General features: G+C 39.0%; 2 protein-coding genes and 1 pseudogene across 3 annotated transcripts in view; 2 read left to right on the top strand and 1 right to left on the bottom strand.

The window, feature by feature from the left end:
• IP6K2 (inositol hexakisphosphate kinase 2) overlaps window positions 1-27,545 on the top strand; it is a 172,466-nt gene that overhangs the window by 87,298 nt on the left and 57,623 nt on the right. For both annotated transcript variants that reach the window (XM_008565768.1, XM_008565770.1), the window contains 3 exons: window positions 12,295-12,448; window positions 22,721-22,822; window positions 22,998-23,072. In XM_008565768.1, the coding sequence (XP_008563990.1) occupies window positions 12,295-12,448; window positions 22,721-22,822; window positions 22,998-23,072 (331 nt within the window). The remainder of the gene's footprint in view (window positions 1-12,294; window positions 12,449-22,720; window positions 22,823-22,997; window positions 23,073-27,545) is intronic.
• Window positions 5,992-7,364, bottom strand: LOC103584933 (probable ribosome biogenesis protein RLP24). Its single transcript, XM_008565761.1, has one exon. The coding sequence runs from the start codon at window positions 7,321-7,323 to the stop codon at window positions 6,832-6,834; it is 492 nt and encodes a 163-aa protein (XP_008563983.1). The 5' UTR covers window positions 7,324-7,364; the 3' UTR covers window positions 5,992-6,831.
• Window positions 15,343-16,193, top strand: LOC103584952 (annotated as a pseudogene).

The raw sequence follows: 27,545 nt of genomic DNA, 5'->3' as shown, positions 1-27,545 counted from the left end.
GCGCCTCGCTCAGCCAGTGAGTGGGAACCGGTCTGTATGTGGGATCCGAACCCTCGGGCGGGAGCGCCGCCGCGCTTCCCAAGCGGCACACTATCCAGTGCGCCACCGGGCTGGCCCCGCTCATTCAGGTTCTTAAACAGAAGATGCTCTCATTCCTTGGCTAACCTTTGGGTCCTTGATACCTGGGACAAACTATTACAATTAAAGGAAATGTTTTATTTGAAGAGTAAAGATGATATAAATAATATCTTCTCAAAGAAAAAACTTTACTTTTACTTGTTATTCTAATGCTTTCTACATAGAAATTCTATAAATAATGACAGAATAATTTCTCACATTGTATGCTGCCTCCAGCAGCCATCTCTCCCATTTGCCTTGATGTGTACTCCCCCATGCCTTGATGTGTACTCCCCCATGCCTTGATGTGTACTCCCCCACCAAGGTAGAGGTCCCAGCAGGCACTTGTGGTGTGGGAAATAATCATCCATCAGCACATGTCCAGAACTTAAAGATTGAAATGCCTATCTACAAAAGGAATGATTTGTTACACATGTAAATGAGAGGGGTTATCCTTTGTATACAGTGAAAGTGGTGATTAACAAACAGGAAAGACTGTCATTTAAGTAAAAAGTACAGTCCCCCCTCCCGCCAGCTAGCTGCCAAAAAAAAGATACAGTTCCTGACCTCAAAAAGCTTATTGTCTAGTTAGGGAGACAGACCCTTAAATAAATAATTATTGCATAAAATGTTGATATCAACAGTGATAAAAACATATCCTATTATTTGGAGGAGAAACTGAGTCGGGGAGGTCAGTAGAGGCTCTCTGCAGTGCTGCTGCCTGAAATAGTTTGTGTCAAAGTTAAGTAGCCAGTGTCTGCTGGAGGAGAGACTGAAAACACTTGAATGAATTTACTCTGAATTCCATGTTTTCCATTCACAGCCTTACTGCTTTTGTCTTGTCTACCGGGCCCCGAATGGGTCAGCTTCCCTACTGAATGGTGAGCTCTCTTGAGAGCAGAGTTGGTGCCACATAACTGATACTTGAGTGATAGGTTTTATTCTCTGCTTTGCATTTAATATATGATACTAGTGATTTTATCAGACAAGGAGAGGTTCTTTATAGGAAATTTAGAAAGTAAAAATAAATAAAAGTGAGAAAGAAAGTAATTGAGCGATATCTCATTGCTAGAATGTATCCCTTTATTGTTTTTTCCATGCTTTATTTTGAGTTCAGACCTCTTGCCCAAAATTTGGTTCAGGTGTCGACTGATGATAATACATATACACTAAAAGCATATAAAAAGGTTTATTTCTCACACAGTGAGGTATTTTGGGGAGAGCAGGGCAGATCAAAAAGTGACTTGAGGGGCCGGCCCGTGGCTCACTCGGGAGAGTGCGGTGCTGATAACACGAAGGCCCCGGGTTCGGATCCCATATAGGGATGGCCAGTTCGCTCACTGGCTGAGCGTGGTGCTGACAACACCAAGTCAAGGGTTAAGATCCCCTTACTGGTCATCTTTTAAAAAAAAAAAAAAAGTGACTTGAGACTGCAGGGAGAGGTAACTGGTCTTGGGATTTTATGGTAGTTAGGAGGTGGGGCTGGGTGAGGGTACTCTTACGCATGGGCTGGCATTTGTGTTTGAACTTTCCCATCAACACCAAATGAGGGAGGACCAAGGCTTTTGTATCAGCTTGCTCAGATGTGGAGGAGAAGAAGCTTGAAAGCTGTCAACAATCAAATATCAAAAATGAAGTTGACTCTTTATTACATTTACATATATATATTTTTTACATTGGGTCATACACTGTTGTATGATCTAATTTTTAGAATTTAAGTATGCTGCCATGGAATTCAATATTATTCTATGTCATCATTTTTAATGACTGCATAATATGAATATAAACATGTATGAGGGTACTTCAAAATGGCTTTGGAAAAATAAAATTAAAAGATAATCCAAAACCAAAAAAAACAAAGCAAAAGGTAATTCAAATCTTTCCATGAACTTTTTGAAGTACCATATCATATTTGACTTATCCCCTATCGTTAGCAAATTAAATTATTTGTAATTTTTGCTGCTATAAATATTACCTGGTGAGCATCCCTGCAGTTAAATCTTTTCCAGTGTCTTTGTTTATCTCTTTTAGAATGACTAGAAATGGAATTGTTGTGGCAAAGGGTGTCTTTAAAACGTCTGCTATATGTTATTATCTTGCAGAAACTGAAATGCTTATGTTTGCCTCAGTGGTGTTGAGAGGGCCTTTTTCTCCAAATGCTTGTCAGATCTGAACATTTTTCTTTAGCAATCATTACCAATCACTAAGTAGAAAATTCTATCATTTGCTTTCTTTCTTTTTTAAACTTTTTTGTAGTACATGTTTATGAGGTACAGTTTATTGTTTCAATACATGCATATATTGTATAATGATCTAATCAGAATAGTTAACATATCTATCACCTAAACACTTATTATTGATTTGTAGTTATAACATTTAAGATTCTCTTTTCTGGCTATCTTGAAATATGCAATACAATATTATTAGCTATTGTTACCCTAGAGCACCAGAACTTATTCTTTCTACCTAACTGTAACTTTGTACTGGTCTACGAACCTTCCCCCATCTCCCCCACCTTTCTTCCTTTCCCTGCCTCTGGTAACCATTATTCTACTTTCTGTTTCTCTCTTTTTAGTTTATTTTTCTTAATTGACCCATGATCATTGTATGTATTTATGGAGTACAATATGATATTTGGGTACATTCATACTGTGTGCAATGATCATGTCAGGGTACTTAGTATATCCATCACTTCAAACATTGGTCACTTCTTTGTGTTAGGAACATTCAACATCATCTTGACTAGCTATTCAAAGTACTTTGTCAACTGTAGTCTCCCTATGTTACTATAGAATCCTAGGTCCCATTCTTCCTATCCCTATAATATTTTGTATTCACTGACCACCCTCTCCTGATCCCCCCCCACTTCCCTTCCTCCCACCAGTATTAAGTAACCACTATTTTCCTCTCTACTTCTATGAGAACAACTTTTTTAGCTTTCACATATGAGTGAAAGTATGTGGTATTTCTCTCTCTGTTGCTGGCTTATTTCACTTAACATAATTTTCTCCACGCTCATCCATGTTGCTACAAATGGCAGAATTTCATTCTTTTTTATGGCTGAGTAGTATTCCGTTGTGTATACATACTACATTTTCTTTATCCAGTCATCCATGGAAGGACATTTAGGTTGGTTCCAACTCTTGGCTGTTGTGACTAGAGCTGCAATAAACATGGGAGTACAGGCATCCCTCCAATCTGTTGATTTCCCTGCCTTTGGATATATACCCAGTAGTGGAGTTGCTGGTTAATATAGTAGTTCTATCTGTAGTTATTTGAGAAATCTCCACACGTTTTCTGTGGTGGCTGTACTAATTTGCATTCCCATCAACAATGGATAAGAGTTCCCCTTTCTCCACATCCTTGGCAGCATTTGTTATTTTGTGTCATTTTAATAATAGTCTTTCTAACTGAGGTGAGATATTTCATTTGCATTTCTCTAAAGATTAGCAACATTGAGCATTTTTTCATGTGCCTGTTCGCCATTTGTATGTCTTCTTTTGGAAAATGTCTATTCAGTTCCTTTTCCCATTTTTTAATTGGATTATTTGATTTTTACTGTTGAGTTGTTTGAGTTCTTCGTATATTCTGGATATTAATCCCTTGTTGGATGCATAGTTTGTAAATGTTTTCTCCCATTCGGCAGGTTGTCTTTTTGCTCTGTTGATTGTTTCCTTTGCTGTGTGGAAGCTTTGTAGTTTGATGTAATCCCATTTGTTAATTTTTACCTTTGTTCCCTGTGCTTCTGAAGTAAGTTATTCATAAAGTCTTTGCCTAGACCTATGTCCTGAAGTGTTCCTCCTGTTTTCTTCTAGAGGTTTTATAGTTTTGGGTCTTACATTTAAGTGTTTAATCCATTTTGAAGGGCTGAGCCTGTGGCGCACTCGGGAGAGTGCAGTGCTGGGAGCGCAGCAGCGCTCCTGCCGCGGGTTGGGATCCTATATAGGGATGACCGGTGCGCTCACAGCGCTCACTGGCTGAGCGTGGTGCGGCCAGTCTCAAAAAATGAAAAAAAAAAAAAAAATCCATTTTGAGTTGACTTTTTTTTTTTTTTTTGTATGGTGAGAGATAGGGATCTAGTTTCATTCTTCTGCATACAGATCTTCAGTTTTCCCAGCACTGTCTTTATACCAATGTATGTTCTTGGCTCCTTTGTCAAAAATCAGTTGGCTGTAGGTACTTGTATTTACTACTGAATTCTATGTACTGTTTTGTTGGTCTGTGTGTCTGTTTTTGTGCTAGTACCATACTGTTTTGATTACTGTCACTCTGCCGTACATTTTGAAGGGACTGTGATATCCTCCCATTTCCCTTGTTCTTTTTGCTCAGGATTGCTTTGGCTATTCAGGGTCTCTTGTTCCATATAAATATTTGAACTGTTTTTTTCTGTTTCTGTGAAGTATGTCATTGGCAGTTTGATGGGAATTGCATTGAATCTGTAGATTGCTTTGGGTAGTATGGTCATTTTGATGTTATTGATTCTTCCAATCCATGAGCATGGGATGTCTTTTAATTTTTTTGTCTTCTTTAATTTCTTTAATCAGTGTTTTGTAGTGTTTTTTTGTTTTTTGGGTTGGTTTTTTTTTGTTTTTTTTTTTGGTGGGATCTGAATATAGTTTTCACTGTAGAGATCTTTTACCTCCTTGGTTAAATTTATTCTTAGTTATTTTTTGTCATTTTTGCTGTTGTAAATGGGATAGCTTTCTTGATTTCTTTCTCTGCTAAACATTTTTGGTGTGTAGAAATGCTGCTGATTTTTCTATGTTGATTTTTTTGTGTGTGTCCTTTTTGAGACTGGCCACACTGTGCTCAGCCAGTGAGCGCTGTGAGCGCACCGGTCATCCCTATATAGGATCCGAACCCATGGCGGGAGCGTTGCTGCGCTCCCAGTGCCGCACTCTCCTGAGTGCGCCACGGGCTTGGCCCTCTGTGTTGATTTTGTGTCCTCTATGTTGATTTTCTGAACTTGTTTATCAGGTCTAGGAGTTTTTTTGTAGAGTCCTTAGGTTTCTATATAACAGCATGTCGTCTGTAAACAGGGACCACCTGACTTCCTCTTTCCAATTTGGATGCCCTTTATTTCTTTCTCTTGCCTAATTGCTCTGGCTAGGACTTCCAGTACTATGCTGAACAGAAGTGGGGAGAGTGGGCATCCTTGTTTTGTTCCAGTTTGTGATGTTAGCTGTGGGTTTGTCTTATATAGCCTTAAAAATTAAGATGTATTAAGATTAAGGTTTTTTTCTCTACCTAACATGTTGAGAGTCTTTATCTTGAAGAGATGTTGAATTTTATCAAATGATTTTTCTGCATCTATTAAGATGGTCATATGGTCTTTTTCTTTCATTCTATTGATGTGTGAGGTATTACATTTATTGATTTGCATGTGTTGAACCATCTCTGCATCACTGGGATAAATCCCACTTAATCATGGTATATGTATTCTTTTTGATGTGCTGTTGGATTCAGTTTGCTAGTATTTTTGCATTTGTGTTCATTAGGGATGTTGGCCTGTATTCTTTTTTGTTGTTGTGTCTTTGTGTGCTTTTGGTATCAGGGTAATGCTGGCAACATAGTATGAGTTTGGAAGAATTCTGTCCACTTCAGTTTTTTGAAATAATTTAAGAAGTATTGGTATTAGATCTTTAAATGTTTGGTAGAATTCAGCAGTAAAGCCATCTGATCCTGGGGGTTTTTTTGTTTGCATTTTTGCTGGGAGACTTTTTATTACTGATTTTGTCTTGTTAATTTGTTATTGGTCTATTTAGATTTTCTATTTCTTCTTGGTTCAGCCTTGGTAGGGCATATGTGCCAGGAATTTATCCATTCCCTCTAGGTTTTCATATTTATTTATTTATTTATTTATTTTTACTTTAGAAGTGATTTTATTTTGTGTGCAAATAATAGACAGATGTTCTACCTATAAATTCTATTTTCCAAAAACAATACGAGCTTTTTTAAAGAAAACCACAGAACAAATTTTAAAAGACCTCAGGATTCCTCTGGTTTTAGATCATTTCTAGACTATAAAAATAAAGTTTGTTCTACCAGGAATCACAAGTTAGAATTGAGTATACTCCAAAGAGGAAATTACATAGTGCCACTGCAGGCACAGATTATTCAACTCTCATCCTCAAAATCCACCCAGAGTTAACAGAACAGTTAAACTAAGTCAAAACAGTCCAGCATAATTAGCCTTCATTATACAAGGCCATTATACTCTTCTAAGATGCAAATAAGCCAAAACAAGAAATACTGAAATCAAAATAAAAGGTGTTATTTGAGGCTGACATACAAATTGTTAGTTCTTTGTTGTATTCCCCCTTCTAGATAACATTAATAAAAGGAATATTTTACTCAAAAAAAAATTTATTTTATATATCACTAGCCATGAATTTTTGTCATTAGTTATGATATAAATGCTGCCTGGTGCCATTATCCAAATGGCCTGACCATTTTATATCCACAATTCACTTCTGTATTTACAAACAGAATTCTCATGATTTACATGAACACATCTATCGTGAAGATGTAACACTGAGATGCAATCTAATATCCATAATATCTGATATGTTGCAGGAAGCAATGCAAGAGAGACGTATATTTAATTGCCTTTCATTTCAGTGACATTATGTAACAAATAAATCAATAATTTAAAAGTTCTGTCTCCAAAGGAGATATTCAAATGTACAACGAGAAATGGTTATAGTGAGATTTTTAAGAAACATCTTCCATGTCCACATCTTCTTGTAATTGCTGTACCATTTTTTCTTCCAGCTGCTTTCCTTTGCCTGCAACAGGGGCCCGGATAAGATGAATGTTTTGCTTGACTTCTTTGATGTCCTGAACCTTCTGTAGCTCTTTATCTTTCTTCAATCTGTTCATTATAAATTTAGCTTGGCGTCTCTGTTTGATCTCTTCAACTCGCTTCATTGCAACAATAGTTTTACTCCATAGCTCTCGCTGGTATTTGACAGGTTCATTTCTACATTTTTCAAATTCAAATGAATTATCCACTGTAAGCTCTTTACCAGCTGCTTTCCGGAATGCTTTAGTCCACCTGACCTTGCGAGGATTGCGCTTCTTTTTAAAGTTTCTATGACATTTGGATTTACAGAATCTAAATACCTTGCAATCGTTGCGGACGAACATCATGCCGTGGCCCGGATAGATGGGCCCCAAACAGAAGTAACACTTTTCGATACGCATGTTGAACCCGCGTGGGTCCCCACCGCCGAACCTGAGGGGAAGTGATGAGGTTTTCATATTTATTGGCATATAGTTGTTCATAATAGTCTCTGATGATTCTTTGTATTTTAGTGGTATCTGCTGTAATGTCTCCATTTGCATTTCTGATTTTGTTTATTTGGGTATTTTCTCTTTTCTTTGTGGTTAGTCTGGCTAGTGGTTTGTCAATTTTGCTTATCTTTTCAAAGAACCAGCTTTTCACTTGATTGATGTTTTTTGTATTGTATTTTTAGTCTCAATTTCATTTTTTACTGCTCTGACTTTTATTATTTCTTCTCTTGTACTTGTTTGGATTTAATTTGTTCTTGCTTTTCTAGTTTCTTGAAGTGCATTGCTAGGCTGTTTATCTGAAATCTTTCTATTTTTTTGATGTAGGCATTTATTGCTATAAACTTTCCTCTTAATACTGCCTTGGCTGTATTCTATAGGTTTTGGTATGTTGTGTTTCTGTCTTCATTAGTCTCATGAACTTTTTTGATTTCCTTTTTAATCTCTTTTTTGACCCTTTGGTCGTTCAAGGGCGTGTTGTTTAATTTCCATGTATTTGTGTAATTCTGCAAGTTCCTCTTGGTATTGATTTCTAGTTTTATTCCATTATGGCCAGAAAAAAATACTTGCTGTGATTTTGATTGTTTTGAACCCGTTTAGACTTATTTTGTGACCTAACATATGGTCATTCCCAGAGAATGTTCCATATGCTGATGAAAATAATGTGTATTCTGCAGCTGTTGGATGAAATGCTCTATATATGTCTGTTAGGTTCATCTGGTCTATGGTACCATTTAAATCCGACGTTACAGGCTGGCTGATTAGCTCAGTTGATTAGAACACAGCCTTATAACACCAAGATCATGGGTTCAGATCCTCATACTGGCCAGCCACAAAAACCCCCAAAATAAGTAAATAAATCCGATGTTTTCTTGCTGATTTTCTGTCTCAATGATCTGTCCAATGCTGAGAGTGAGGTTTTAAAATCCCCCACTACTATTGTGTTGGTGTCTATCTCTCCCTTTAGATCTGATAATATTTACTTTATATATATGGGTGTTCTGATGTTGGGTGCATATATATTTACAGTTGTTATATTCTCTTGCTATATTGATCCCTTTATTATTATATAGTGCCCTTCTCTGTCTCTTAGTACAGATTTTGATTTAATGTCTGTTTTATCTGACATAAGTATAGCTGTTCCTGCTCACTTTTGTTTTCCATTTGCATGGAATATCTTTTTCCAGCCCTTCACTTTCAGTCTATGTGTGTCTTTGTAGGTGAGGTGTGTTTCTTATTTATCCATTCAGCCAGTTTATGTCTTTTAATTGGAGCTTTTAATTCACTTACATTCAAGGTTATTATTGATATGTCAGGTCTTACTCCTGTCATGTTATTGGTTCTTTTCTGATTATTTTGTATATCTTTTGTCCTTTTTTCCTCTCAATATTTATCCTTGAGCTTTGGTGGTTTTCTGTATTGATAAGGTTTGATTCCCTTCTCTTTCTAATTTGTGTATCTACTCTCCTAGTAAGTTTTATGTTTTCAGGTATTTTCATGCTGATTGTTATTGTTCTTTCTCTTCTAGATGTAGGACTCCCCTAAGCATTTCTGTTAAGGCCAGTCTGGTGGTGATTAATTCCCTTAATTTTTGCTTGTCTGCGAAAGACCTTACTTTTCCTTACCTTTTGAAGGGTAGCTTTGCTGGGTATAGTATTCGTGGCTGGCAGCTTTTTTTTTTTTCCTTTTCTCTTCAGTACTTTGAATATGTCATCCCATTCTCTCCCAGCCTATAGGGTTTCTGCTGAGTAGTCTGCTGTTACTGTAATGGGAATTTCCTTATAAGTGACTTGACGTTTTTCTCTTGCTGGTTTTAGAATTCTCTGTTTGTTCTGAACTTTGGATAGTTTGACTACAATGTGTCTTAGAGATGACCTATTTGGGTTGAATCTATTTGGGGACATTTGAGCTTCCTGGAGTTAGGTATTTGTATCTTTCCCAAATCTATGGAAATTTTCAGCTATTATTTCTTTAAATAGGTTTTCAGTATCTTTTTTGCTTTCTTTTTCTGGAATGCCCATAATCCTCTTATTTGCTCACATATCTGATAGATCTTGTAAGTTTGGCTCATTCTCTTTTCTTTTTTCTTTCTTTCTTTCTTTCTTTTTTTTTTTTTTTGTCATCCTGTTATTTCAAACCTCTGTCCTCAAGATCAGAAATTCTTTCTTCTGCTTGATCTAGTTTGTCGTTGAGACTCTCAGATATATTTTTATTTTGTTCAATGAATTCTTCAATTCCAAGATTTCTGCTTGATTTTTTAAAATCATATCTATCTCTTTGTCTAATTTCTCATTCAGATCATGAATTGTTTTTCTGATTTCATTGAACTCTTTGTATTGTCTTGTATCTCAGTGAGTTTCCCTAAGACAATTAATTTTAATTTCTTTTCCAGCAAGTCAGCAATTTCTAATTCTTTGGGACCAGTTACTGGAGCATTATTTTGGGTTTTTTGGATGTTGTCATGTTGCCTTATTTTTTCATGTTTCTTGTTTCCCTGCATTGACATCTGCATCTGGTGGAATAGTCACCTTTTTCAGTTTTGTAGAGTGGCTTGCATGGGAGAAGATTTTCACCTGCAAATGTGTCCTGGGCCATTGATTGGGTAGAGTACAGTGGTTTCATTCCAGATGGATGCAGTAGTGTAGATTCTGTGTAGTTTCTTCAGCTGTAATCTACTTTTGCTATGTCTGTGAGTGACTTAGTAACCTATACTTTAGAGGTTTGTGGTGGCAGTGGCACAGCTTTTCCAGAAGAGGTATCACAGGATGGGTTGATTCACAGTATGGAGGTGTGCACATGCACCCTTTGGGTCAGTTGTCTCAGGAGCTGGCTCAGTAGGGATGCAGTTGCTTGATTGATTCTCAGGCTGGGGGTGTGGGTGTATGGTATATAATGGTCTCTGAGACTGTATTGCCAGTGGAAGGGTCACCATGCTGCTTCTCTGTCCAGGAGTGGGTCTGCCAGGGTCATATTAGCTGAGGTGTTTCTCACTCAGATGCATGTACATGTGGTGGCTCAAAGATTTGGGGGTGGGTCTTCTAGGGACATGACAGCTGAGCTGTTTCTCTGAACCAGGGGCATGGATGCACTTTGGCTTGGCTAGCAGAGTGCAGGTCTGCCAGTGGCTCTTCTGCTGTGCCAGTTCTTGGGGCCTAATGTGAGGTCATGCTTCCTTCTGTGGTTCAAGATCTGGGCTGCCAAGGGTGGAGCTTCTGAGCCACTTCTTAGAAAGTGGGAGAGGCCACTGGTGGGGATGCAGTGGGAGGATCTGTCCAGCTGCTTCTTGGACTGTTGGCAAGGCTACCAGGCATACCTTCAGCTAGGGAGTCCAACCGGCTGCTTTCTAGTAGGTGGGCGAGGCTGCTAGGCAGGTCTGCAGTGAGGGGGGCCTGTCCAGCCATCTCTCAGACTGTAGGTAAGGCTACTAAGCAGGCCTACAGCAAGGGGCCTGTCCAACTGCTCCTTGGACTGTTGGTAAGGCCACTAGGCAGGACTGTACATGAGAGAACTGCCTGGCCACTACTATGAGAGGGCAAATGTGCTTTATTTCCACCGGCTCAAGGGTGTTTTCTTTAGGGTGGAGATGCATGAGCTGTTTTCCCAGGTTAGGGGCTTAGGTACACCCAACTGAGTCACAGCTGCTGTTAGCCTAGGCTTCAAACTGCCAGGATCAGGGCATTGTAGCCTCTGAGTGCTCTAGGAAGGGGGTAAAGCCTAAAAGCTGGGGATGCACCCCTGGGTGCAGCTTGCTCCTTTAATGCCTCTGGTTTCAAGATGTTGCTGTCCTGAATCAGCATGGATCACAAGGGTGGGAGGGGGCGAGTATAGTTTGTGTTAGTATTCTAAAGCAATGCAGTGCATGTACTGTAGGATGCTCACCACACTTTCCTCTGGGCTTGTCCTGATGCAGTATCTATGGGCCCCTGTGGTGAGTTTAGAAGTTGGTGTGGGTCCCCTGCCTACCTTTTCACCTCAAGGAAAAATTCTTCCTGTGCCAATCCTGGTGTCAGATACATGGTGGCTGAAATTATGTGCCTCTCTCTCCCTCTCTCTGCCACCATCCTGGGCTTTTGTGCTCCACAGGGATCTCACCAGTCTCCTGCTGTACTTCTATGCTCTCCCACCATGTTTCCATCAATATTTAGCTATCTGTTAGTTGTTCTGGTTCTTTTCTGTGGGAGGAATGCATCCTGGGCACCTCTAGTTCACCATCTTGCCCCACCTCTCTACTTTATTTTAATCAGTTATATCCTAATTTTCAACAGACTATGAAAGAAAACCCATACAGTCGTTTCAATACTTGCAGCAAAGCATTTGACAAAATTCAACACTTTGTGATAAAAGTGCTTATCAAACTGGGAATAGAAGGGACTTTCCCCAGCCTGACTAAAGGCATTTATAAAAAAACCTACAGCTAACATCATACTTAGTGGAGAAAGACTGATTGTTTTCCCTGTAAGATGGAGAATAAAACAAGGATGTCTTGCTCTTACCACTTCTACTCAATATTGTATAAGAGATCCTAGTCAATGAAATAAGGCAAAGAAAAGGAAGGAAGTTAGGGATGGAGAGAAGAAAGGAAAGGAGAAATGTAAGGAAAGAAGGAAGGAAGAAAGGGCATATAGATTGAACTTATTTGCAGATAACATGATCCTCTATGTAAAAGATCCCAGGACTACTACAAAAAAGCTACTAGAACTAATAAATGACTTTAGCAAGGTCACAGGATACAAAGTCAAAATGCAAAAATCTGTTGCATTTCTATATACTAGCAAAATTCCATCAGAAATTCCCTATAAGAATGTTTTATATTATATGTACTTATCAGTTCTTATATTTATCATCAGAAATAATTAATGAAATTTTTTCTTTTTATTCTTCCAGGGGAACCTATGACATTTTAGTAACAAAAGATAATCAGACCCGCTCTGTTGGTCAGTATGACAACCGTGGCAGTTTTGGAGAACTGGCTCTGATGTACAACACCCCAAGAGCTGCTACCATTGTCGCCACCTCAGAAGGCTCCCTTTGGGGACTGGTGAGTGAGAGAAATGGTTCCCTTTGCATGGCACCATATTAATTTCCATTTCTTCAGAGTCTCTGTCCTTGGGCTATTGGTTCACACCATATTTTATAGCCAGTTCTGTGAAAGACATTGTGGAAGGTCTTGTGCAAATATATTTTTCCATTTCTCTAAAATGATTTGTCAACAAACCATTAATTCCAAGTTAAAGAAACAAGACTAGGTCTTATGACCTTATAGTTGTATACAGCTTTTATTACATTTTCTGTTTGTTTTTATCAGACAGGTGGGAAGAGAGAGGATAACTCTCCATAGAAGAAGCAGCCTAGAAAAAATGTCACTGAAAGCTCTGTCAATAGTGTTTTCCATTTCTAGATGTGTCAGGACCAACTTTTCCCTATGTTCAGCCATTTACTTGTCCATAATATCCAGTTGACTTAGATCACTAGCAAGGCTGACGGCCATATTGCAGGAAAGAGAACCTTCCCAGAATGTCTCAGGCACGATACTCCTGTGATCATGTCTTCTATTATATGTGACCCACCTTGTTTCCTTCAGTATCAAATTATATATTATTCAAAATGTATAACTCTCTTCTTTCTTAAAGAAAATAATTATCCTCTTGTACAAATTCCAAATTTCACTTTTAAAATGTTGACATCTATAGTAGTTTATTTCCATTTATCTTATAAGCAGAATTAAATGTATACCATAGAATTATCAACGTATTTTCTCAAATGAAATAAAAAAGGAATGAAAGAGAGCTTTTAATGTGTCATACTGATGTGAAATTAAGAGTGCTCCTGAAAGATGAGAGATATAATGGCTTAAGAATAGATCACCCAAGGGGCCAGCCAGTTAGCTGAGTTGGTTAGAGCACAGTGTTTTAACACCTGGGTTAGGAGTTTGGATCCCAGTACCGGCCAGCTGCCAAATAAAAAAACAAGACAGATCACCCAGTTGGGGACCCAATGATTGAAAAACTCAAGAATAGATAAATATGGGGAAATAGTAAATAATACAGGAAAATAAACTCAGTTTTAAAATGCACTGGTGCCAACTACCAGTTTAGGCTAAGATGGAATAGCCCCATTCCTTGCTAGTCTTCCCTATTAAAACTAAAAAAACTCTGTACATAATACAGTATACAAACATAGGAAGACCCTGAAAGGTGGCACACTGGCTAGGGACCATGAAACTTGAGGAAGGACATAACAGTGAGTTCCCTGGGTTTCCTTATTGCTTCCCATATATTTCAGATGGGATGCCGTAAAGGCCTGCAACCCAGATCTGCCAACAGGTACATTCAGAAAAAGCCTCAAGCAAAAGCTGCTCCCTGTAGCCAAAGGACCAGGAAAAGAGTGGCTTAGCAGAACAGAAAACCTTTGTTGATAATACCAGCCCTACCTCAGCCAAATACCAAAAGGAAAACTGCTTTTGCCTCCACCCCACAGTGTCACTGGACTGAGCAGGAAGCTGGACTTCCAGCCCTATTTGGCAGTAAAGAGGCAAAATGAGGTGGAGCATGGTGTTGCTAGTTGGCACTCTACTTTCCCTGCCAGAGTAGTGTCAGTGGGGCCTGGAGGGGAACTGAACATGCACTCTCACTTGTACATTCATGGTGTACCTAAACAGGGTGAAAGCTTGCCATAAAAAAAAAAAAAACTTTACAACATCATATCCAAAATGTCCGGGGTACCATCAAATCACTTGTCATGCCAAGAGCAAGGAAATTTTCAACTTGAATGAGAAAAGATCATCAACAGATGCCAGTACCAAGATGACACAGGTGTTGGAATTAGCTGACAAGGATTTTAAGGCAGCCATCATAAAAATGCTTCAACAAGCAATTATGAATACATTTGAAACAAATTTTAAGAAAGAAAGTCTCTGCAGAGAAATGGAAGATAGAAGAGCCAAATGAAAATTTTTGAACTGGAAAAGATGGTAACCAAAATAAAAACTCATTGGATGGGCTCAATAAGAGAATGAATATGACAGAGGAAAGAATCAGTGAACTTGAGGATAGTCCAATGGAAATTATCCAATCTGAACAACAGAGAGAATATAAACTGAAATGAAGTGAACAGAGTTTGTGGGACAATAACAAAAGATCTAGCATTTCTATCATCAGAGTTGCAGAAGGAGAGGAGAAGTGTGGAGCTAAAAAATTATTTGAAGAAATCATGATTAAAAATTTCCCAAATTTGATGAAAGATAGAAATCTACAGGTTCAAAAAGCCAAGCAAACCGCAAACAGGATAAACTCAAAGGAATCCATGCCAAAACACATCCTAATCAAACTTCAGGAAACTAAAGACAGAAAAAAATCTTGAAAGCAGTTAGAGAGAAACAGTGCCCCTATAGGGGAACACCAATTTGAATGATAGGGGATTTCCCAACCACAGAGGCCAAAAGTGGCATAGCATTTTTCAAGTGCTGAAAGACAAGAATTGTCAACCAGAATTCCATACCTAATGAGAATATTCTTCAGGAATGAAGATGTCTCAGATGGAAGAAAACTAAGAGTCTTTGTCCCCAGCAAACCACCCTAAAAGAATGGCTAAAGGAAGTTCTTCAAGCAGAAAAAGAAATGATTAAAAGGAGGAAGGCTTGCCAAGACCTGCGGGAATGCAGCAGCCTGGTTCCTGCAAGGCCATGTCAAGCCAGGTCAAGCCCTTGCTTGCACCCTTGCGCAGCCTCAACCACTGCCTCCAGAAGTGACATTTTTATTCAGGCAATGCTTAAGGAGAGCCTGGTTGCACTTGGTGCATTGTGGAAGCAGCCTGGGCCGGTTTTCAGGAGGAAGTCACTGGCGCAAAGCCATCTGGTGGATCCCTAAAGAAACCAACCAACCAGGAGAAGGAAGGGGAGGGGCTTGAGCAGTGAGAACTGTGGGCCCAAGAACCATGTCTACACAGGAATCCTTTAACCTAGAAAGTTATGAATTGCGCAAGAGCTTCTGGCTAACCAGATTCACTAAACTGAAGGACACAGACTGAAAAGTGCCCCAAGATGTACTACAGAAATTGCTGGAATCCTTAAAATAGAACCACTTACAAGAAGATGAGCAGTTTCTTGGAGCGATTATGCCAAGACTTGGCATTGGAATGAATACCAGTGTCATTCCTTTGAGGTATGGTGGTCTTTCCTTTTTTCAAACTGCTAATTACATTTATCCTATCTTAGACAACCCTTACATGGGCAGGATAGCATGTTCCAATATCCTCCATGACCCCTACACAAGGGGCATCACAGAATGTGACAACACTCTTATGCTCCTTGGAGTAAGTAATAAAGTGACTGACAGAGAAAGCGATAAAGTGATGCCCTTAATTATACACAGTTTTAAAGATGTAGCAGAGGAAGCTGGAATATCTGTAACAGGTGGTCAAACAGTATTAGACCCCTGGATTGTTTTGGGAGGAGTCGGTACAACTGTCTGCCAACCCAGTGAATTTATTATGCCAAATAATGCAGTGCTGGGGGACATGTTCGTGTTGACAGAACTGCTAGGGACACAAGTCAGTGTCGCTGTGTACCAGTGGCTGGATATTCCTGGAAATAAAATTAAACTTGTGGTCACCCAAGAAGATGTAGGGTTGGCTACCAAGAAGCAATGATGAGTATGGCAAGGCTCAACAGAACAAATGCAAGATTCATGCTTACGTTTAATGCCCACATGGCCACTGACAGCACAGGCTTCAGAATTCTGGGCCATGCCATGCGCACGCAGTACAAGTGGCTGCTCAAAATGTGAATCCCACACCTGGTGCCACCTCATAGTCTAGACAGAAATAGCTATTTGGTTTTGTTTTTAAATAGCTCTATTTCCGGGCCGAGCCAGTGGCGCACTCGGAGGGTGCGGTGCTGAGAGCGCGGTAGCGCTCCCGCCGCGGGTTCGGATCCTATATAGGGATGACTGGTGCGCTCACAGCACTCACTGGCTGAGCGTGGTGCGGCCGGTCTCAAAAAGGACAAAATAAATAAATAAATAGCTCTATTTCCTTTATCATCATTTCAATTAAAGACTATACACAACAACAGAAATCTCTTGTGTCTACACATCTAGTGACCTTAGGTCGATTTGTGAGTGGATACAGTTAATAAAATAAAATCCATTGCCTTTTTTTCCTGTTACATTAACTGAAGATGCACCTAATCTTGACGCAGTTTCTGAGTTGAGAATTATATTGTTATCCAATACTGTTGATTCATTTTGAATCTTTAGATATTTATCTCTTGCCACGTGGGCTCTTTTTTTTCTTTTCTTTTTTTTTTTTGGTGGCTAGCCTGTACAGGGATCCAAACCTGTGACCTTGGTGTTGTAAGGCTGTGCTGTAACCAACTGAGCTAACTCACCAGCCTGCATTGGCTCTTTTTTCACACCGGTCATCCCTATATAGGATCCGAACCCGCGGCGGGAGCACTGCTGCGCTCCCAACGCCGCACTCTCCCAAGTGCGCCACGGACTCGGCCCCTGCATTGGCTCTTTTTAAAGGTGCATTCACATAGAACAGACATTACCAATAGTAGTGTCAAATAGCAGTTTGTCTTTTCATTTTACGTATATTTGTCATATGTCTGATCTTTTTAAATGTCTTGAATAGTATCTAGAAAGAACTGAAAAGTGATACAATGGTATCCCAGTAGTAAGAGGGTTGAATGATTCCTTTAGGTCTTTGATTTGTAAAGGATAGTCTTATAATTTAATTTAAGAGCATCTCTTTAACCCAGGACATTCTCCAAGAGTACGTTCAGTTCAAGGCAAGTGCTTCACTCTTCATGGAAAGTACTTTGTAACTTTTCTGATATTTACGGTAATACGTTAACTGTTTTCTTTATTGATAGCAAAAATAAAAAGGGTACTTTTTGCAGTGTAATTAAATGTTCTATAGTATAACAAGGAAATTGCCTTCCTAAAGGGGATTTGTGTATAATACTCACAATTCAATATATAATTAACTAAGCAAATAATTTTATTTATTTATTTATTATTATTATTTTTTTGACCAGTAAGGGGATCGCAACCCTTGGCACGGTGTTGTCCACATCACGCTCTGCCACTGGCCATCCCCATGTAGGATCCAAACCCGCGGCCTCGGTGCTGGTACTCTCCCGAGTGAGTCACGGGGCCGGCCCCTAAGCAAATAATTTTATTTGTATCTAGAAAGAACTGAAAAGTGATACAATGGTATCCCAGTAGTAAGAGGGTTGAATGATTCCTTTAGGTCTTTGATTTGTAAAGGATAGTCTTATAATTTAATTTAAGAGCATCTCTTTAACCCAGGACATTCTCCAAGAGTACGTTCAGTTCAAGGCAAGTGCTTCACTCTTCATGGAAAGTACTTTGTAACTTTTCTGATATTTACGGTAATACGTTAACTGTTTTCTTTATTGATAGCAAAAATAAAAAGGGTACTTTTTGCAGTGTAATTAAATGTTCTATAGTATAACAAGGAAATTGCCTTCCTAAAGGGGATTTGTGTATAATACTCACAATTCAATATATAATTAACTAAGCAAATAATTTTATTTTTTTATTTATTATTATTATTTTTTTGACCAGTAAGGGGATCGCAACCCTTGGCACGGTGTTGTCCACACCACGCTCTGCCACTGGCCATCCCCATGTAGGATCCAAACCCGCGGCCTCGGTGCTGGTACTCTCCCGAGTGAGCCACGGGGCCGGCCCCTAAGCAAATAATTTTATTTTATTTTATTTTATTTATTTATTTATTTATTTTTTGTCTTTTGTCTTTTTCCGTGTCCGGCAACGGATCACAACCCTCAGTGTTGCCCCCGTACCGGACTGGGGACCGGCAACGGGATCGCAACCCTCGGTGTTGCTCCCGTGCCTCGCTCAGCCAGTGAGCGGGAACCGGTCTGTATGTGGGATCCGAACCCTCGGGCGGGAGCGCCGCTGTGCTTCCCAAGCGGCGCACTATCCAGTGTGCCACCGGGCCGGCCCAGTAAGCAAATAATTTTAAATATAATAAATAATAAAGACTGTTCTGTGGATAGTGGTGTTTAATACATTTTATATTTTGTATAGTGATTTCAGGCTTTTTGTTTTCTTAAAATCAGCGGCTAGTTTGCCTAATTCTTAACATTATTTTGTCCTTTGCATGAGTACTTTTTTGTGCATGCTTTTTGTGATCTGTTTTAAAAATCTACAGTGCCAACATTGCAGCTCGAACTTAAAACTTGTTTTTCAAATGAACATTTAATTTCCTTTTCTTTTCTTTTCTTTCTTTCTTCTTTTTTTTTTTTTTGATGGCTGGCCGGTATGGGGATCCAAACCCTTGACCTCAGTGTTACCAGCACCACACTCTACCAACTGAGCTGACTGGCCACCCCCTACTTAATTTTTTTAATTGCACACAAACACACAAAAAAGGAATTTGAGGGGCCAGCCCATGGCTCACTTGGGAGAGTGTGGTGCTGATAACACGAAGGCCACGGGTTTGGATCCCTATATAGGGATGGCTGGTTAGCTCACTTGGAAGAGCGTGGTACTGACAACACTAAGTCAAGGGTTAAGATCCCCTTACTGGACATCTAAAAAAAAAAAAAAAAAAGGAATTTGAAATATCAGGAGTGAAGAACAGAAGGAGTAAATAAATATGGGTAAATGTAAAAAACTATCCTCCTCTTGAGTTTTCTAAATTATTTTAGACAGTTAAAGCAAGAGTTATGACATCTGATGTGTTCTCAATGTATGTAGGAGAAAAATTGGAGACAATTATACTGTAAAGGGGAGAGGGTAAAGTGGCCTAAATGGAAGTAAAGCTACACTTTGCTCAAACTAGCAAAGTGTTGACACTAGTAGACTGTGGTTACATATCTATAATATAATACCTAGAACAACCACTAAAAGAATCTGTACAAAGAGATATACCCAAAAGCTCTATAAATCGAAAAATTCAAATAAACCACAGCAAGGCAGGAAAAGTGAAACAGGATCAGAAAACAGAAGGAACAACAAAAAACTTACAATAAAATGATAAGTATAAGCCCTAACATATGAATAATTACTTTAAATATATTTGGTCTAAAATGCCAATTAAAAGACAGACTGGTAGAGTGTTTTTTAAGAATGACCCAACTATATGCTTTAAATATAATGATATAGGTAATCTGAAAGTAAAAGGATGGAAGTGAATATACCATGCAAACATCAATCAAAAGAAAACAGGAGTGATTATATTAAGATCAGATAGAGTAGACTTCAGAGCAAAGAAAACTACAGGGACAAAGAAAAGCATTACATAACAATGAGTCAGTCTACCAAGAATATTTAGCAACCCTAAATATTATACACCAAACAACAGAGCTTCAAAATGTTAAGCAAAAGCATGGGCCGGCCCGCTGGCGCACTGGAGAGTGTGCCGCGCGCTCCCGCCAAGGGTTCGGATCCCATGTGGAGACCGGTTCCCGCTCACTGGCTGAGTGCGGTGCGGGCGCGACACCGAGGGTTGCGATCCCCTTACCGGTCAGTAAAAAAGACNGCTCACTGGCTGAGCGCGGTGCGGGCGCGACACCGAGGGTTGCGATCCCCTTACCGGTCAGTAAAAAAGATGAAAAAAAAAAAAAGTTAAGCAAAAGCAGATAAAACTGAAAGAAATAAACAAGTCCACAGTTATACAAAATGCAGACTTTAACACCCATTTCTCAATAATTGATAGAACTACTAGACAGAAAATTAGCAAGGAATTAGAACTTAGAACACTGTCAATCAAAAGGATCTAATTGAAATTTAAGACCACTGCACACAACAGAATACACATTCTTTTCAAGCCCACAGAATATTCACAAAATTGATCATATCCTGGGATATAAAACAAATTTAAAAGAATTGAAATCAGAATGTGTTCACTAACCATAATGGAATGAAACTAGAAATCAATAACAGAGAGAGAATGAAAATCTCCAAATACATGGGAATTGAATGTGTTCTTAAATAATCTCTTAAGTCAAAGAGAAGGTCTCAGTGGAAGAAAAATGCATTGAAGTATAAAACCACCTGCCTTGTGGCTGGGATATGAGGATTGAGTGGATGGGCATAAGAGAAGTAACCCTCTTGGTGCCTGGTGGCACCAGCTCGCTGTGGCCATGGTGCTGCTTACAACCCATCTCTTCCTGAGACTTTCCTAAGATTCCTGCCCTGCCATTCTACTTGCTACCTTTGTCTTTTGCAGTCTTTTCCTGCCATCTTAAGTAATGTCAGTGATCCACCAAGGTGCCCTTTTGGCCTCTGCTTTTCTCCTGTTTTATTTACTTGCTTTGCAAGGCTAAACTCCCAAAGCTTCAGTACCATCTCCAGGTACTGTCAGGTAACCCTCAGACAGTTCTCTTCAGCTTGACTTTTTAACATGTGCCTTGCAAGGCCTTGGAAATGCCTTCCGAAGCTGAAGCAGGGAGGACCTGGTATTGTCCCTGAGTTTCTCAAGTTGGATCCTACATTCCTCCTTTCACAGGCGGCAGCTGCCACCATGGCCACTACACTCAGTCTCTGTTCCTGCTCTCTCTTGCTTGAGTTAAAGTCAATAGAAGCTTTCCTCGGGAACTTCTGTAGTCACAGGAAAGGGTAGCACTCCTTTCCTCTTTTGAATTTCAGGGCTGTTTGCTTGCTTCTGAGCACTTGCTGCCTATGGGAGTTCCCTCTTCACTGCTCCATTGGAAACTCCCCAAAGGCTGGGTTGGTTTCCGATGCTTTTTTATACACTCACAGACACAGGAACTGGCCTTGTATGGCATGAAAAGAGATTTCTGGGAAGTGTGAAAGCATACATAGAAAGGGTTGGAACCCAAAAAGATGTCACTTTAAGAGATAGCTTGTTTCCTTTTCAGCTAGAAATATAGTTTGCTGTTTCAATTGTAATAATCTTTGTAGCATTATAGGTGGATTTATAAAATATTATTTTTTGACAATGCCCACTCCAGCATAAGGAAGGGAACTTTATAACTCCCATTTTTTTGGACTTCAAAAAAGCAGTGGCAGATGATGCAGCCCACTAGAGCAATCAGAGATTGAATGGCTCTTTTCAAGCAGAGAGGAAAATGGGGCAGAATCTGGCTGAATGCCAGAGAGCAGACATTATTTAATTTAGGGAGGGAGAGTAGGAGTCCACTCTTGCCCACACTAGGAGTGTAGGTGACTTCTCTTGTTAGGCAGATGAACCATGGCATGGGATAGGGCCTGTGAATTCTGCAGCTAATGGAATATGCGCCAGCGAAACCCATTTAGACATCTCAACTCAGTTGTCTTCTGTGTGATTTCTCCCCCCATCCCACTCCTGCCTTATTATCAAGAATGCTAAATTGTCAAGGGTTGGTACCTCTGTACTGGCCAGCCTCCAAAAAGAAAAAGGAATGCTAAAATAGCTAACTAACCTACACCTAAACAACGCCCTTATGCTTTTGCTACTATTTTTCATTCTGCCAGCCTGAGGTGGAAGAAAGGTACAAATCACCTTGATACAAGTAACTGCTTTCCTATTTAGGAGCCTAAGACTCCTAAATGGCCTAAGCAATTAATATTCTCCTGGCTGTGTGTCCCTCCCCACACATGTGTACACATATCTGAGAAGTGCCTGGCTATAGCTTTGGTTAACTGTCTCCTGATCAGAATCATTGACTTGCTGGGGTCAAGGTACCTTTCATATGCCTACCTTCTATCTTGAGTATCCTCCCCTGTCTCTTCATTAATTTAAATTCTACTCCTTCAGGCCCCAGACAATTTTATTTTTGTTTCAAAATTATCTTTGATCACTCCTGCCTACTGTGACCTCCCTCTCCCACTTCAGTTCTGTGGCACTTGTCTTCTTTAGTTTCACCTGGCATATTTCATATGCTCCCTTGACTGTAAGCTTTTTATTTCTATATATATTGCCTCTCCATTAAGATTGTAAATTCCTTGAGAGCAGGAACCATTTGACTGTCTTACTTCTCCCTTTTTTGAAAGGGTGTATTTTGACATTAAACAGTGACTGTGAGCTCACATATGTTTGATTAGGAGTTTTTGTTTTGTGTTCTATTTATGACCCACAGGTGGCACACATTGAGCACTAGACAGTGAGCAACAGTAGGTAGGGCATCTGTCTGTTGTAGGCTACAGGTAGGTCTTTTTCTTCCAGTGATGACTCTGAGATTGAAATATCATTAAACATTCAGTTGACACAGTAACTTCCATAGTCCTCTAATATTTGCTGTGGCCCAGTTAAATAAACTGTAAATGTTCTCTTACACAGGTAATTACTAGAATTTTTATATTCTTTCTTGTAGGACCGGGTGACTTTTAGAAGAATCATAGTGAAAAACAATGCAAAAAAGAGGAAGATGTTTGAATCATTTATTGAGTCTGTGCCCCTCCTTAAATCACTAGAGGTAAAGTCTGTTTGAACAAGGGTCTGTTTATTATGTTTATGGGGATTATGAAACATTGCAAAATTATTCTGTTGTTAGGTTTTTAAATCATATTATTCTAGCCCGTTTCTGTCTTGTAGAGATGTTCAATTAAGGTCTTTTTCCTTCTAATTTGTGAGTGTGTCCGTTGTTTCAGGTGTCAGAACGAATGAAGATTGTGGATGTAATAGGAGAAAAGATCTATAAGGATGGAGAACGCATAATCACCCAGGTGAGCAGGGGTGGGGGAGGCCTTTCACAGCTCCTTTCCTGGAAATCACTACCTGAATGACTTAGTGCATCACTTGTCTCATAGGATTTTTTTCTTCCCACTGTTGGGAGCTCATGTTGCAAGGTACTAGGTCACACTCTTCCTGTAGAGTCTTCTGAAGCCCATGGTTGTCCATCTCACTGATATATGCTGATCTCTTCCTTCCATTAACCTTTCCTTGGCTTCTGGTATTTGTTCTTTTGAATGTCAGTTTCTTTTCACCCTGAGTAAACTTCATTCATTGCTGTTAAAACCTAGGGAAGGTTGGAGGGTTGTGTCCTCTACCTTCTCACATTTGACACAAAGGTATCCTCTTGGCTAATCCAAAACAAACAGGAGTCCTCAGTCTTTGGTGATTAACCAGATTTGTAAGATGTCTTTAGTATTTCCTTTGTGCCTTTTTCTCATGATATTTTTGGATACTATAAGGATCACCATATAGTGGGCTAGACCATTGTAATGAGTACTATGCAGTAATTTTCTTTGTCTACTGTGTTTGCATTTTTAATTATACATCAGTAGTATTAGAGACTTTTATAGGTATAAGCTTCTCTGCCTATGGTTCTGAGAAGATCACTGAGATATCTGGTTGGTCTGGGTTGGGTTATGTGCCTATTCTTGAACTCAGTGCTGGGACTAGGGGAAGGAAAGACTCAGATTGGTCAGTCCTGAGTCCCGAGCCCACCTCTGGGTCCTACGGGTGGAGTTGGCCCCATCAGAACCATGAGGACTAATCAGGCTTATCATAAAAGAGGAGAGGGAAGTGGAAGTACCCACTGAAAGAGATAAAGAACTAACAAAAGTATGATGTCTACTCTAAGTAACATCTCTACATGTCTGTTTTCTAGGTGCTACTGCTAATAATTCTTTTAAATTTGAAATTGGTTTGATTCTATAAACATTTATTAAGATAGACAAGTAGGACCAGATATAATAAAAACTATAATGAAGGAGCATATAGATGACAGTGAGAACATAGAAAAGGAAGTAATCCATATTATTTCATGGAGGAAATGCCATTTGAGTTGGGCTTAAAGAATAAGTACAGTTTCAGCAGTTGGGGTCAGGAAAAGGTCTTTCAGGGCAAGAGAACAACATGAGCAAAACCAGTGGTAACTGTGTTTCAAGGCAGGTATCCTGGTATGGCAAGAAATGTAGGGCTGAGTTGCAGAAATGGGAACTGTTGAGTAAAGGTTCATTTGCTTCTGAACCTGGGGAGCTTTTAGTAATTTTCATAGGACCTCCACTTTATCCTGAAGGTTCCAGGCTTGTGTCTCTCACACTGGGTTTTCAGGAAGTGTGTCAGGAGATGTAAGAAACCAGTGTTTGCTGCGGTGTCTGTGCTCTTGAAAATAGGAGTGCTAAGGTACAGAAGGGACATGAATTAAGATGATACCCAGCTTATTATAGGCCAGTTTTAGCAGTGTGTCTAGACGAAGGGTTCTCAAAGTGAGTTCCCTGGACCAGCATCATCAGCATCATCTGGGAATGTTAGAAATTGTTAGAAATGCAAGTTCTTGGGCTCCATGCCAGACCTACTGTCCTACTGTACCAGAAACTGTGTTTTATGTTGTTTTGTTTGTTAGTGATGATGTTCGTTTGTTTTGGTCAGCTCTTTTGTGGTCTATTTTACCAGGTTGAATCCCCATGCCAGCCAGCCATAAAAAAAAAAAAAAAAAAAAAACCAGGTTGAAGTGTACAATTGAGTTTGTAACCATCCCCACAATCAGGCATCACCCCAAACAGTTCTCTGCTTTGTATTTGCAGTCAGTACCCTCCCTCATACCCTCATTCCTAGAAACCACTGATCTGCTTTCCATCACTGTAGAAATTCCTTTTCTAGAATTTCGTATAAATGGAATCATACAATGTATAGTCTTTTGTGTCTGGCTTCTTTCTCTTAGCATAATATTTTTGAAATTTTTCCATGTTGTGTGTGTTAATAGATTGTGCCTTTTTGTTGCTGAGTAGTATTTCATTGTGTGGATGCACCATGATTTGTCTTTCCATTCACCAGCTGAGGAACATTTGGGTTCTTTTTAGTTTTTGGCAATTACGAATAAAGCTGTAGTGAATATTTGCATATAATTCTGTGTGTACATATGTTTTTATTACTCTTGTGTAAATACCTAGGAGTGGAATTGCTGAGTCATATGGTAAATGTATGTTTAACTTTGTAACAAAGGGCCAAACTGTTCTTAAAACTCCTACCTGCAGTCTAGTATTCCGCTTGCTCTGTATCCTTGCCAGCACTTACTGTTGGTAGACTTTTTTATTTTAGTTATTATGGTGGGTATGAAGTGGTACCCCATTTTTGTTTTAATATGCACTTACCTAATATCTAATGATGTTGAGCATCTTTTCCTCTGATTTCTTAACATCCATATGTTTTCTTTGGTGAAGTATCTATACAGATCTTTTGCCCTTTTAAAAATTGGGTTGGAAAGGGAAGATTCAGCTAGGAGAGCAAGCAGGGCGTGGGCATCAAATCAGAAAGGGGTGTCCCGGGGCGAGCCCGTGGCGCACTCGGGAGAGCAGCAGCGCTCCCGCCGCGGGCTCGGCCCTAATTTTAATAAAATATTTTATTTAACCCAATATATCTAAAATATTACCATTTCAGCATCTAAGTGATATAAAAATATATTAGTGAGATATTTTACATTTTTTTTTGTTACTAAGTCTTCAAAATCTAATGTGTATTTTATACTTATAGCATGTCTACATTTATACTAGTGACATTTCAAGTGCTCAGTAGCCCACAGGTGACTAGTGGCTACTGTATTAAACAGTGCACTTCTAGACTTTCAGTTTTACCTTTAGGTCTGTGATCCATTTTAAGTTAATTTTTGTATATGGTGTGAGATTAGGGTTTTGCATATGGATGTCCAATTGCTCCAGAATGATTTGTTGAAGAGACTATCCTGTCTTATTGCCTTGACATATTTATTGAAAATCAGTTGGCCATATGTGTTTGGGTCTATTTCTGGTCTCTCTTCTGTTCCATTGATTTATGTCTGTCTCTATGCCTGTACTACACCGTCTTTATTACAGTGGCTTTATATAGTAAGTCTTGAAATCAGATAGTTTAAACCCTCCAAGTTTGTTCTTTGTCATCATTGTTTTTGGCTATTCTGTGTCCTATATAAGTTTTAGAATTAGTTTTTTAATTTCTACCAAAAATGCCTACTAAGATGTTTTTTTTTTTGCTGACTGGTACAAGGATCTGAACCTGTGACCTTGGTGTAATAAGGCTGTGCTCTAACCAACTTAGCTAACCAGCCAGCCCTTGCTAAGATTTTTGATTGAGATTATGTTGAATCTATAAATCAATTTGGGAAAAATTCACATTTAACAATAGTGAGTCTGATTCATGAGTATATATCCATTTATTTACATCTTTAATTTCTTTCTGTAGTGTTTTGTAGTTTACAGTTATAATGTTCAGGTCTTGGACACCTTTGGTAAATTTACCACTGGATATTTCATATTTTGGACACTATTATATATGAGTGTTTTTGTTTTGGGTTTTTTTTTTTTCCCCGAATTTCCAGTTGTTTGTTGCTAGCATATAGAAATACAGTTGAATTTTGTATATTGATCCTGTGGCATTCTACATCCTTGCTAAACTCACTTATTAGTTCTAGTAGCTTTTTTGTAAGCTTCCTTGGGATTTTCTACATAGATAATTATTTTGTCTGTGAACAAAGATAGTTTTACTTCCTTTCTAATCTATATGCCTTTTATATATATGTATATGTGTGTGTACATATATATATATTGGTTTTTGGTTTTTTTGCCTTATTGAATTGGCAAGGACCTCCAGTACAATACTGAGTAGAAGTAGTGAGAGCTAGCATCCTTATCTTGTTCTCAATCTTAGGGCAAAGTATTCAGTCATTAACTAATTAAGTATGATGTTAGCTATAGGACTTTTATTTATTTATTTATTTATTTATTTATTTATTTATTTATTTTTAAAGATGACCGGTAAGGGGATCTTAACCCTTGACTTGGTGTTGTCAGCACCACGCCCAGCCAGTGAGCGAACCGGCCATCCCTATATGGGGTCCGAACCCGGGGCCTTGGTGTTATCAGCACCACACTCTCCCGAGTGAGCCACCGGGCCGGCCCAGCTATAGGACTTTTAGAGATCAGTTTGGGAAGAATTTCTTAATCACCTTGGGAAGATCCCTTCTATTCCTATTTTGCTGAGAGTATTTATTATGAAAAGGTGTTGAATTGTCAGATGCCTTTGCTGCACTATTGAGATGTTCACCTGGTTTTTCTTTTTTAGTTTGTTACTATGTGAATTACATCCATTGATTTTTAATTATTAAGTCAAACCTGCACCCTGACTTGAACCCTACTTGGTCATGGTATATTATTTCTTTTATCTATTACTACATTTGATTTTCTAAAATTTTGTTAAGGATT

This window comes from Galeopterus variegatus, unplaced genomic scaffold (assembly GCF_000696425.1).
Source record: "Galeopterus variegatus unplaced genomic scaffold, G_variegatus-3.0.2 Scaffold203, whole genome shotgun sequence".
Lineage (NCBI taxonomy): Eukaryota > Metazoa > Chordata > Mammalia > Dermoptera > Cynocephalidae > Galeopterus > Galeopterus variegatus.
This window is presented reverse-complemented; position numbering and strand designations above follow the sequence as displayed.